At 48.0% G+C, this 12,011-nt stretch overlaps 2 protein-coding genes across 2 annotated transcripts; one reads left to right on the top strand and one right to left on the bottom strand.

Annotated features, from left to right (window-relative positions):
• Nucleotides 1–2,939: 2,939 nt before the first annotated feature.
• Nucleotides 2,940–5,417, bottom strand: LOC112888933. Its single transcript, XM_025955335.1, has 3 exons — nucleotides 4,357–5,417; nucleotides 3,358–3,420; nucleotides 2,940–3,002 (listed from the first exon to the last, which is right to left on the bottom strand). Exon 1 carries the CDS (start codon nucleotides 5,289–5,291, stop codon nucleotides 4,374–4,376), a length of 918 nt encoding a protein of 305 aa, XP_025811120.1. The 5' UTR covers nucleotides 5,292–5,417; the 3' UTR covers nucleotides 2,940–3,002; nucleotides 3,358–3,420; nucleotides 4,357–4,373.
• A 409-nt stretch (nucleotides 5,418–5,826) lies between these two features.
• LOC112888932 (amino acid transporter AVT6A-like) lies at nucleotides 5,827–9,217 on the top strand. Its single transcript, XM_025955334.1, has 6 exons — nucleotides 5,827–6,072; nucleotides 6,737–7,177; nucleotides 7,603–7,755; nucleotides 7,851–8,054; nucleotides 8,134–8,599; nucleotides 8,682–9,217. The coding sequence occupies exons 2-6, from the start codon at nucleotides 6,754–6,756 to the stop codon at nucleotides 8,812–8,814; spliced, it is 1,380 nt and encodes a 459-aa protein (XP_025811119.1). The 5' UTR covers nucleotides 5,827–6,072; nucleotides 6,737–6,753; the 3' UTR covers nucleotides 8,815–9,217.
• Nucleotides 9,218–12,011: the final 2,794 nt, after the last annotated feature.

The following is a 12,011-nucleotide window of genomic DNA, read 5'->3' as shown; positions in this document are numbered from 1 at the left end:
TGGCCCGTGGTGGAGCTACAGCTGCCACGGCGGCAGCTCCGGGGCGAGCCCGGGAGAGCTGGAGCTGCAGGCCGCGGGTGCCGCCGCCGCGGCGCGCGACGACGAGCGGAGGGCGAGGCGGCAGGCGTCGAACCGCGAGTCGGCACGGCGCGCGCGCGCGCGGCGGAGGGGGCAGCTGGACGTGCTGTCGTCGCGCGTCGCCGAGCTCCGCGCCGCGAACGCGCGGCTGGCCGTGGAGCTGAACCGCGTGGCGGCCGCGCGCGCGCGGGCGGCGCGGGAGGGCGCGCGCCTCCGGGAGGAGGCGCGCGCCCTGCGGGAGAGGCTCGACACCGCCGAGGCGCAGCACGCGGCGGCGGCGAGGGAAAAGGAAACCGGCGATGAGGAAGCCGGGACGCCGACGGAAACGAACTAGACAGGCGTTCGACTAGACGCGTAGCTAGATGACTATCGCGAGAAGTAATCGTCGATCGAGCTCCTGCCTTCAACAGAGGATCATGATCATGGCCTTCTGTGCATAGCTGAGCTAAAAGCTGGCTATCTGGTGAGAAGTAACCGTCGAGCTCCCGAGGTTGACAGGTTGCTTGCTCACTCTGAAGTCTGAATCGATCTCTGAACACGAGTCCATGATTTTGTTTGATACATGATCTGATCGTTCATAAGGTCAGAGCGTATGAGTTGTCGCCTAGACATGACGCTAGTCATTACACCAGTTCAGAATGCAGTAAAGCTTCTCTATTCGAATCATATCGTTTCATGTGCCACGGCCATTGCATATACCGGTGAAAGGATCGGATGGTTTTCGGTAACGCAGCATGGGTGTCGCCGCCGATGAGCAGCACCGGCGGCCCTCGACCCAAGCTTGTGCAGGGCAGGCGAAACAAAGCTCTGGTCTTGGGCACCATTGGCCACCGACAACTTTTTCCCGTGGCATCAAATGGCCCAGTGTCTTGGTGGCAGCAGCGAACAAACAGTAGTAGAGATTTTTTTCCCTCCCCTCATCCATGGCCTCCTCCCCTTCAGAGTTCAGAGATTGGTCATCCATGTTCATAGCTCACGTCACTACATCAGTAGATACATCGGAGACGCGGCGTCCCCTCGCCAAGACGCCAAGACCAACCAAAACCACTAGTGGCCAACCACCACGAGGAACACCTGCTGAAAGAAAACAAGCTGGACAGGCACGACGCATCAGGCACTAGTCCTCTGACGACCATGCTTCATTCTGTAGACTCAACTATAGAACAGGGTAAACGTTTAAATCTTGAAACATGTTGGAAGATGCACACAAACAGTTGCCACTTTCACCTCAGCACAGCCTCAGATCGAGGCATGCAAAATTTGGGGTATTCCTTTCAGGGCGTATACCATATCTGACCTTTTGGCATGGAACATGCATCAATTACTTGATTTGTGTTGCGCAGAAGTCGCATGGCAATCTCAACAACAGTGGTGAAAGATAGGGTCAGCCGCAGGCATTTGAGCAGTATCCTCAGCAAAATAAGCAAGAAACCTTCGGATAATGCCTAAAGCAGAGAACGAATGAGGGAAATAGAAGAGATCCACGATCAGTTCAAACTTGGAAATTAGAAGTGGAAGAACTCAAATATGACCATTAATGAACAGCATGGGCACTTATAATTATAAACTACTACTACTCTAGAAGTGGGAACACATAAAGGAGATCTAAAAGGCCAAAACTATAGAATATAGTCAGCAGAATGATGTTTAAACCAGATCAGCAGAATGATCAATAATGTTTACTTAAAAACGCTCTCAGCTGGCAACTAGGCTTTAGAAGAGCATTAATTCAGCGCAAGGCTGATACTGAGTAGTAAGCATTGAGTAAATTCTAATGTAACATCAATGTTATGTCTCCTTATTTTTCTTGCTGGACCATATAAGAGAAGCTTCATCTCATACTCCAACAGTAACAAAGATTGTTTTCTTCCAGCATGCTCCTGCAGGTTAATCTAACCTAACAGTTACCCTTTGTGAAGAACATTGCATTACATGCTAGTTGCAGAGCATGCTGAAGTCAATGACAGTTGAAAATCAAGAGGCCATTTTGCAAGGCCTATTTTACATTTCAAAACAACCATCTACTGCTAAACAGTGCTGCCATAACCAGTGTTATTAAGTCATTTGACCTGATATGGTCATCTGTTAATTGTCTGAACAGTCGGTGGGCTCAGATTACTGAACAGCATGGACAGTTACATAGTAGTACTCCAGAAAAGGGCACACACGAAGGCAATCCAAAAGCCAAAACTATTGAAATAGTCAGCAGGCCACCATTTGTATCAGGATCATCAGAATAATTTAGCTGCTGACCAAGGTTTCTTAAGAGCTATTCACCACAATGCAGATTCTGAGTAAGCACTGAGTACATTTTAATACAAAAAATGTTATGCCTCTCGTTATTTTCCTGAATAAGCATAAGAGAACCCATCTTTTATTCTTGCAACACTGTTTTTATTCCAGCGTGTTCCTGCAGGTTGATCTAGCTGTAACCAAGTACAGAAAATACATAAACCAAATGTACCCTTTTAAATTTCTGAACAATCATCTACTTCTAAGCAGTGATCGCATGCTTCATTTGCCTACTTGCCTTTCAAAGCACTTGTAAAACGGTTTCAACTTTTTAGAGGGTAAACCAAATGTTCAAATTTCAATACATCAATTAGGATTATGCTAAACTGAAAAATTACACCCTCAATATAAGAGGTCAAAGTAATATTCAACTACAATATTACTATATGAATATTTGCAAAAAGAAAGTCATACCATCGATAGATGTTTCCTACCAGTATAAATATCATATGCGGTTAGTGCTTATAGATAAAGAGAAATATTTGAGAAAATCATAGCAATAGAATATTTTCTGGACCTCAATTTAGCGGACACTAATTATTATATTCTCATTAAGTCATTGGTCCTAACCTATTTGTGAAATAGTATTTGATCCAAAGAAATTGATCTAGATAAGTTCTGGCTTGGGAAGACAACAACAACAACAACTTAGCCTTTTGTCCCAAGCAAGTTGGGGTAGGCTAGAGATGAAACCCACAGAAAACAAGAATAAGAAACACAAAAAGGGCACAAGACAAAGAAAGAGTTAGGGGTTAAACAAAAAGTAACAAAGGTCAAGGTTCAGGTACGTTAATTGCTAATCTCTAAGCGCTCCTATCCATAGCTAATTCCTTAGCGATATTCCACTCCTTAAGGTCTCTCTTAACCGTCTCGTCCCAAGTGCAACTGGATCTTGCTAGCAGTTCGATTGCTTAAAACTGCATATAGATTATATACACGGACTCTTAAACTGCATATAGATTATATACATGGACTCGGCTTGGAAGAGTCCGTGTATATAATCTATATGCAGTTTTAAGCAATCGAACTGCTAGCAAGATCCAGTTGCACCTGCCGTAAATGAAAACATGTTAGCAATTGTAGTATAGCTGCATCAAATATCCACCCAAGAATGCATGTGACAGCAGCCTAGAGAGAGGGGCAGGTGAATGGCCAAGTTAATGCACGTGGACCTAATTAACTTGTAATTCCAGAGTAAAACCTAATGAAGCTACTGCTTTGTGGCAAGAAAATAGGGCCACTTGCAGGGTGGGGGCCCCTCTGCGCTCGCCCACCTTGCACTTGCTCATTGACGGGCCTGCTTATGCTAGTTGGAGAATTGTACTACTTATAGTGGGGCAGACAAGTTCGCATAAGCAAATAACTACATAAAAAATATAAATAATAGTCTATGCAAACCTTTAGCTTAATACACTGTAATGTCAGATGAAGCCAACAGATAGGCATGGCTAAATTGAAACCTCGCGCACATAAAACAAGCAGATATGATGTTTATTCTGATATTATGACAGACACCACTTGTTGAGCATGCAAACACTAGTAAACATTCTAATAACAATTCTCTGAAACATCAATGAGAAAAAGTTTGCTATATTATTGAAGCAACAAGACATGTACAAATGCTACAACAATTGTTCTTACCAACTCCCAAGCACAACAACTAAATCATGAAAATTTTGAAGACCATAGAAATATGGTTCTATTGGCATGCACCCAATTAGTGAGGTTTCTCACTTCTGTGAAATAATGGAATTGCATCCAATCTACTAACAATTCTCTGAAACAACAATGAGAGAGAGTTTGCTATATTATTGAAGCAACAAGACATATGTACAAATGCTACCACAATTGTTCTTACCTACTCCCAAGCACAACAACTAAATCCTGAAAAAACTGAAGACCATAGAAGTACTGTTCTATTGGCATGCACCCAATTAGTGAGGTTTCTCACTTCCGTGAAACAATGGAATTGCATCCAACACATACCACCAAGTCGCCCTAGTTCAAATTTGCATCGGGGCACCCAACTGCGCCGTCGAGCCACCAGTGGAACGGCGCCTCGCCCTTCGCCGCTCGTACTCAGGGTCGTCAGTGGGCAGCTCGTACCGGCACACTGGGCACGAGTTCCGTATGGCAAGCCATGGCCCAATGCACACCCCGTGGTAGAAATGCCCGCAGGGCAGCCGAGTGGCGAGCTCCCCCTGCGCGAGCCCGTCCTTGCACACGGCGCACCCCTGCGCGGCCTCCTCCCCCCGGACGGCCACCACCTGGAGCCGCTCCACCGCCGCGCGCGCCGCCGGCGGGGCCCCGCCCGCCGCCGCGTCCGCGAGGTGCCCCGGCAGCACCTCGAAGTCGTCCTCGTCCAGCGGCACCGGGAGCAGCTCCCACCCGACGCCGCTCCGGAAGATGCCGTCGAGCTCCGCGTCGCCGTCGCCGAAGTCGAATGGCGGCTCGTGGGAGAAGATCGAGTCGTCGTCCCCGCTGTCGATCCCCTCCATCGCGCCCAGCAACTCCCGCTCGTCGAGGAACCCGAAGACGTCCGCGTCGACATCGACTTCTAGTCCTCGCCCTCCCCCTCCACCACCATCACCAACAGCTGCAGCCCTGCCGCCGACGCCGGGGGCAGCGTCGGCGATCTCCTCCCACTCGAAGCCGTGGTCGGCGAGCTCGTCCTCGAGGCAGTCCCAGAAGGGCGGGGAGCGGGGCCGCGAGGGGGAGAGGCCGCGGAGGTCGGGGTCGGAGTCGAAGGAGAAGGGGGAGCCCGGGGTGGGGGTTAGGGTTCCCAGGTCGAAGCCCGGGGAGAGGAGGTTGCGTGGGCAGGCGAGATCCTCCTCGATGGACTGGGAGAACGTGACGTAGGAGAGGTCGCCGAACCCGTCGTCGCCGACGTCGAGGAAGAGCTCGTCGCCGAAGTCCGCCATGGGAGGCGGCAGCGGCGGCGGCGCGGCGGCGTGGAGGGGAACGGATGGGGGATGGTGGTGCGGCCGTCGCCGTGTGAGGCGTGGCGTCCCCGCCTCGAGTTGGTGCTGGGCCTGCCAACTCCTCACGCCGTCACGCGGACGGCGGACGCGGTCAGACGTCTCCGCCTTCGAAGCGCCTCAGCAATACGTCTTCCTGCCGCGTTTACGTAAACTTGAAATACGTCTTCAGGAGGCGTTTGCGTAGTCCAAGACCCAGCAGCCGTCGCAAACTCGCAGCAGCAGCCACACTGCACGCGAGAAACTGTGCGCGAGAGCGAAGAGCGAGACGGCAAGCAAGCGACGCGGTCAGGGAGAAGCGGAGCTGCAAGCCAGCCGATCCAATCGCCTGACGCCACCTCGTCCCCCGCAAGATTCCAAGTTCCAAGAGAGGGGGGCCAGGCCAGTCAGCTCTTGCGTCGCCATCGACGCGCGGGGGGGGGGGGGGGGGGATCACCTCGGGCAGGGGGGAGAACTGTAGCGCGTGGACAGCGACGGGGTTTGGTTGGATCCATTGTTTGGCTGGTGTTTGATTGCATCGCCTGGATGCAGCTCTGCGTTTCCGCTATAAAGCGACGGGTCCTGCAGCTTGGGCTGCGGAGACCGGAGACAGGGGGAGAGAGAGGTCTCCCACAAATCCTGCCTGCTCGGCTCCCTGCTCGGCTCTGGTTCAGTATCAGTGGTTCGTTGTTTGGCTTCAGATCCAGAAGGGATCTCATAATTCAGAGAGCTGAGCTGTGGCAAGGTTTGGCCTTTCTCTCTTTACATCTTCTTTGCGTAGAGTTCGTGGTGAGGAGCCGATGGTTCTTGCTCGGATTGGATTATGGGAGAGTCCATTTCCTTGTGTCTTTTGTGATTGTACTGTACTGGGTTCATCTGAGGTGAATTTTGGTAGATGAAGGCTGTTCTTATTTCTCTTGTATGGTTCCGTCCGAGTGCAGCGATTTTAGGCTAATCACGAATGTATTTGCTAGTTGCAATGGTGGATTGTCTCCAAGTTGTTTGTGGTGTGAATTTTGTTGGAAATATTGGAATTTGGGGCATGTCTTAACTGGCCTACTTCCTTGGTATCTAGTACTATCACCTCGTTGATTAGGACTTCGATTCTCTTCTTTCCTTTTGTTTTAGGAAGCTAATTTCGTCTGCATACTCTTAACTAGAACTGAAGAGTTGCTATCATTTCTTTTTCTCAATGGATCTGTATTGATTTATCTAAACTGCACATCTCTTAAGGTAATTTTTTATTTCTAAATAATGTAAGAAATGGAAATGAAAACTGAGCGTCCCAACTCAAAGCAAGATAGATTTCATTATAGGAAATATTTGAGTAAAAAATATGAAATATAAATGGTCATCTAAATCAGTAATCTATTGCACTGAATTGCTGACTGGAAATATTTCCCATCCAGGGAGTGAGAGATAAAAAATGGGGATCGGAGATGGATCATCAAACGGGAACCAACAATCAGCGCGTAAGGAAATAAGAGATGAGACCACGCCACTTCTTCCGGTCAAGGTGGAGGAGGACGACGGGTTTCATGAGTTCAACGGTGCTTCATTCTCGGGGGCAGTTTTCAATCTGTCGACCACTATAGTTGGGGCTGGAATTATGGCCCTTCCAGCAAGTATCAAGATGCTGGGAATCATCCCAGGAATTCTGATGATCATCATTGTGGCACTGCTCACAGAGGCATCCATCGACATGCTTGTCAGGTGCAGCCACCAGGGCAAGATTACATCATATGGGTGGCTGATGGGTGAGGTTTTTGGGCAGTGGGGGAGAATTGCACTGCAGGCATCCGTCATTGTAAACAACGTCGGTGTGCTAATTGTCTACATGATAATCATTGGTACTCTTAAACTCAGCATTCTGCCTTCTAATCTTACTTTTGAACATTTTGAGATGTACAGATGAAATGACTAGGTATGAGAAATGTAGTTCTCCAGGTATACTTAGTAGTCCTTTTTATCTGAGACAATGACACAATTCTTTTCGAGCATGCCTCTGTAGCCCCATATAATTCCAATTTTTGCTTAAAATTTCAGATATAACGTACTTTCAAATTCGTATCACAACTTTTAGATATGGGTTTCCTTAGTATATTGCTTTCTGGTTAATTCAAGAAACTTAGTCACGACTTCGTGACAATAGTTTCTCTCCTGTTAAAAAAGAGAAAGAAGGAAATCTTCCTGTTTAATAACACCTTGCTCCTTAAAATGAACAACTTTATATGCAATGAACCTCGATTAACACCGGTTCTTAAACTTTTGATAGGTGATGTATTGTCTGGAACAACGTCAGCTGGCGTTCATCATCGTGGTATATTGGAGGGCTGGTTTGGAGCTCATTTGTGGAATTCCCGTCCTATTGTTCTTCTTGCTACAGCTCTTCTGGTGTTTGCTCCACTGGTGAGCTTTAAGCGTTTGGGTATGTGTACATGTTTGCATGTTGGGAAAAATATCCTTCAACATATTTCCTGTTAAGCTGCATCTTATTAAAATAAATCTTGTCATTTCCTGCAGATTCATTGAGGTACACATCTGCGCTATCAGTTGCCCTGGCAGTGGTTTTTGTTGTAATTACTGCTGGAATTGCTATCATCAAGCTCTTCAATGGAACTGTAGCAATGCCCAAACTTTTTCCAGAATTAGATGGTCTTAATTCTATCTGGAATCTTTTTACAGCTGTCCCTGTTCTTGTTACTGCCTACATCTGCCACTATAACGGTATGCACTACCATTGCACATATACTTTCTGATTCTTCAAATATTCAGATTCTAAATTCATCCTTTCATGATTCCACAGTTCACAGCATTGACAATGAACTTGAAGACAGAACACAGATCAAACCAATCGTGCGAACATCTCTGGTCCTGTGCTCCAGTGTTTACATTGCCACAAGCTTCTTTGCATATCTCCTATTTGGTGAGGGCACACTGGATGACGTGCTTGCCAACTTTGATGCAAATCTTGGCATCCCGTTCAGCTCAGTCTTTGATGATATAGTGCGAGTGAGCTATGCTGCACATGTCATGCTTGTCTTTCCCATTGTCTTCTTTGCCCTTCGGCTCAACTTGGATGGATTGCTCTTCCCCACATCAAGGCACATTTCTCGTGACAATAAGAGATTTGCGATCATCACCATCTCTCTCCTCACAGTAATTTATCTTGCTGCAATTCTTATACCAAGCATCTGGGATGCATTCCAGTTTACTGGCGCCACAGCTGCTGTCCTTATCGGTTTCATCTTTCCTGCCATGGTCATACTTAGGTAACTAAATGTTTATTCTTGTGTATATTGCCTACCCTATGCATTTTACATAAAACGTAATAACATGACTTAATTTTTGCAGGGATTCTTATGGAATTGCTACCAAGCGTGACAAGATCCTTGCTGTGACCATGATCGTGCTTGCTGTTCTCTCAAATTCTGTTGCCTTATACAGTGACGCGATGAACATCTTCCGTAAGAAGGAGGTGGCCTAAACTTCATGCTTAAAAGGAGAGTTGTCGTCGATGCAGGAAGCGCAGATTCATATTGCAAAATTCAGATTCTATGAAGAAAGACGCTGATGCAGTTGCATGCATGAAGGGATATGATCTCTTTGTTCACACCTGAGAATCCAGCCACTTGAAAGAATTGGATGCTTGTAGTTGTGTGGTTTTCTGTACACAGATCGGCTCAGTGCCCAGTTGAGTCGCTTGCAATATATGTGTATTCGATGTGCTTGTATTAGTGGAGAAGAGAGTATGGCTCGGAAAAGGTTTCCTTCCACAATAATGTAAAGTTGTACCAATGTCCGTGTTTAATCAAAATGTTTCAAATGTGGATGTCACGAATAAGAAGTATATGATGGGTACAGTTCCCATGTTACCATCATTTCATTTATTCGGGAAGTAGCAAAATTCCTTAGTTACCGGTGATGTTCCTGAAAGTGCATTGCAAAACCATTGAGGTCTCAAATATTGTATCAGAAATACAACACCTTGCACAATACAGAGTACTGAAAGACTGTTCATGTGTTCTTGCCTTCTGTTGGGGCCAAGAGGCACACCCTCTTGTGCTGAATCTTTCTGCATCTTGAAAGGTCAGGGCGCCAAGCAATGAAGAGCGGAAATTTGGCACTCCGGGGCACAGGCTGCTACTGATCGACAGCTTCTGAGATGAGGGACCCTGGAACAAACAAAAATCGCTATTTCTTGCACAATTTCTGCCCCCTTCTGCAAATAAAATCTTCTCCTGTTGCGATTCTTAGCATCCAAGTCGCCAATGAGTACACCTTGTAGAATCGTTGGGATCTCTAATTGCGATAGACTTATCTTTCTGTCACCATCAGCCTGTTTTTATGCTAAAGAAGAAAAGATGAAGGAGAAAGAGACTAGCAACTCCTCTCATGCAGTGGCAAATCCAGCCAATACATGAATAGGGGCTCATCAGCCCCTTCTCTTCTTTTTTCTCCCCTTCTTTTCTTCTTCATTCTTTCTTCCTAAAAAAGGAGAGAGAGCTTAGAGGATATACATTGATCTTGAGGAGGTATGAGCCCCTTAGTCCCTCCAGATCCGCCCCTGGTCTCAGGTGTCACACCAGTACCCCTAGTAGGATTGATGTGTTGGCTGTAGGAGTATTATAGTTGATGAGTTTGGTTAGGTGGAAACTCGTCACATAACGACAGTCCAATCAACGCAATGAGTATGACTGTATGATAAACTAGCTACAGGTGGCTCGATTAGAGCCACAAGTTGAGACGTTGAGACAGGAATCAACGAGAGAACGATTCACTCATGGACGCGGACTTGTGTTGCAGCTTGGTTAGCTTTGCGAAGTGAAAGATTTGTGGCCAGTTCCTCTCGACAATCTATAGCAATTTAGTTGGTGAAAAAGATGAGAAGGGCTCATTGATAGGAGTTAGCCGCTTGTACAAACAAAGAGAGATCTTACTATGATCGGAATAAATAAGGACCGTTTGCGTGGCAAAATCAATAGTTAAGAACTTAAGATATAAGAGATACAAACAAATGCTCTTAAACTTTGCGCACCTTGTCGGTGCTGTTGTAACTGGCATGGGCCAGGCTTTGGCAATTCTGCCCCTTGTGCTCCTACTTCACCAATCAAGCACACTCTAGCATCTGAACTAGACTTCTTGGCGCTGGGTGTTTGTTTCAGACTCACAGGCATCCAGGTTCATCCATGCAAGGGGCTATTTGGATTCTCCGGAGTAAAATTTAATCCTATCACATCCGATATTTGAATATCAATTAGAAGTACTAACAATAACAACAACAACTTAGCCTTTTATCCCAAGCAAGTTGGGGTAGGCTAGAGATGAAACCCACAGAAAACAAGAATAAGAAACACAAAAAGGGTACAAGCCAAAGAAGAGTTAGGGGTTAAACAAAAAGTAACAAAGGTCACAGTTCAGGTATGTTAATTGCTAATCTCCAAGCGCTCCTATCCATAGCTAATTCCTTAGCGATATTCCACTCCTTAAGGTCACTCTTAACCGTCTCGTCTCAAGTTAGTCTAGATCTACCTCTACCTCTCCTTACATTATCGCCCCCCTTTAAAACTCCACTACGCACCGGCGCCTCGGGAGGCCTCCGTTGTACATGTCCAAACCATCTCAACCGATGTTGAATCAACTTCTCCTCGATAGTGTGACGCCCTGAAATTTTACCGAATTAAATCGCGCGCTAAAGTGTTTCAATTAAAAAAAAAACCACTCGTCGTCGAAACCCTAACCCTAACCCTTCCTGTCCAACAGCGGACTTGACCGCCGTCACATCTCGCACCGCTTACGCGCAACCGCTTTCCGCGATCAGCGCCGGCGCGATGCTGTTCTTCTCGCGCAGCGCGCAGTCGACGTACGCGCGTGGCCGACCGGCCGTGGCCGCCGCCGCGATTGGCGCCGACGCGTTTTCCTTTTTCCCCCTCGCCGTTCTCTTCGCGCTGCACGCGTGCGTCGCGCGCGCGAATCGCGCCGGCACGCGTTATTTTTTTCCATTGTCTCTATTTTTCTTTTCCTCCCCTTCCTTTTCTTTTCTCTTTTTTTCCCCCTTCTCTTTTCCTTTCTCCCCTTTCTCTTCTTTTCCCTTTTCTCCTTTTCCTTCCTTTCCTCCTCTTCTCCCTGTTCCTCCCTCCTTCCCCTGCTCCCGAGCACCGCACGGCCGTGCGCCGGCCCTGTGCGCCGCGCACGCGCCCTGCCCGTGCCCACGCGCGCGGGTCCACCCGTGCCCACGCGCGCGCCTGCGCGTGCACCGCGTGCCGTGCCGACCGCCACGCCGCCCGACGCTTGAACGCGCGCGCCCGACCCCGCGACGCCGCGCCGCCCGCTGCTGTCGCACCTGCCCCGACGCGCCGCCCGCCGCTGCCACACACCGCCACCGTCCTGTGCCGGCACAGCCCCACGAGCGGAGCTCGACGCCCTCCCCGCCATGCTGCGTCGCGACAGCCGCAAGAACCCATGGAAACCCATTGGGATAAGGGTACTCAGACTGAAAACGAGATGGATCGGTTCCTTCCAATAAAGAAGCGCTCTATCAGGACCGAGGAAGAATCCCCGTGATAGGATTAGCACTCTGAACTAGAACTCTACCCTAATAAGCCACGTAGCCCCGGAAACTGTACCCCCCATGTTGCAATAATAAATGTTATCTACTCCCTCGTTGTACCTATGCAAAATTGT

This window comes from Panicum hallii, chromosome 4, assembly GCF_002211085.1.
Source record: "Panicum hallii strain FIL2 chromosome 4, PHallii_v3.1, whole genome shotgun sequence".
In the NCBI taxonomy this organism is placed as follows: domain Eukaryota; kingdom Viridiplantae; phylum Streptophyta; class Magnoliopsida; order Poales; family Poaceae; genus Panicum; species Panicum hallii.
Note: the sequence above shows the minus strand (reverse complement) of the source record. Positions and strands in the feature narration are given on the sequence as shown.

What these genes read in the sequence shown, in the direction of transcription:
- LOC112888932 (XM_025955334.1), top strand. Translation starts at nt 6,754, where the DNA reads ATGGGGATCGGAGATGGATCATCAAACGGGAACCAACAATCAGCGCGT. An exon ending in TGTCTACATGATAATCATTG is followed by an intron (nt 7,178 to 7,602) that starts GTACTCTTAAAC and finishes AACTTTTGATAG; the next exon opens with GTGATGTATTGTCTGGAACA. An exon ending in GGTGAGCTTTAAGCGTTTGG is followed by an intron (nt 7,756 to 7,850) that starts GTATGTGTACAT and finishes CATTTCCTGCAG; the next exon opens with ATTCATTGAGGTACACATCT.
- LOC112888933 (XM_025955335.1), bottom strand. Translation starts at nt 5,291, where the DNA reads ATGGCGGACTTCGGCGACGAGCTCTTCCTCGACGTCGGCGACGACGGG.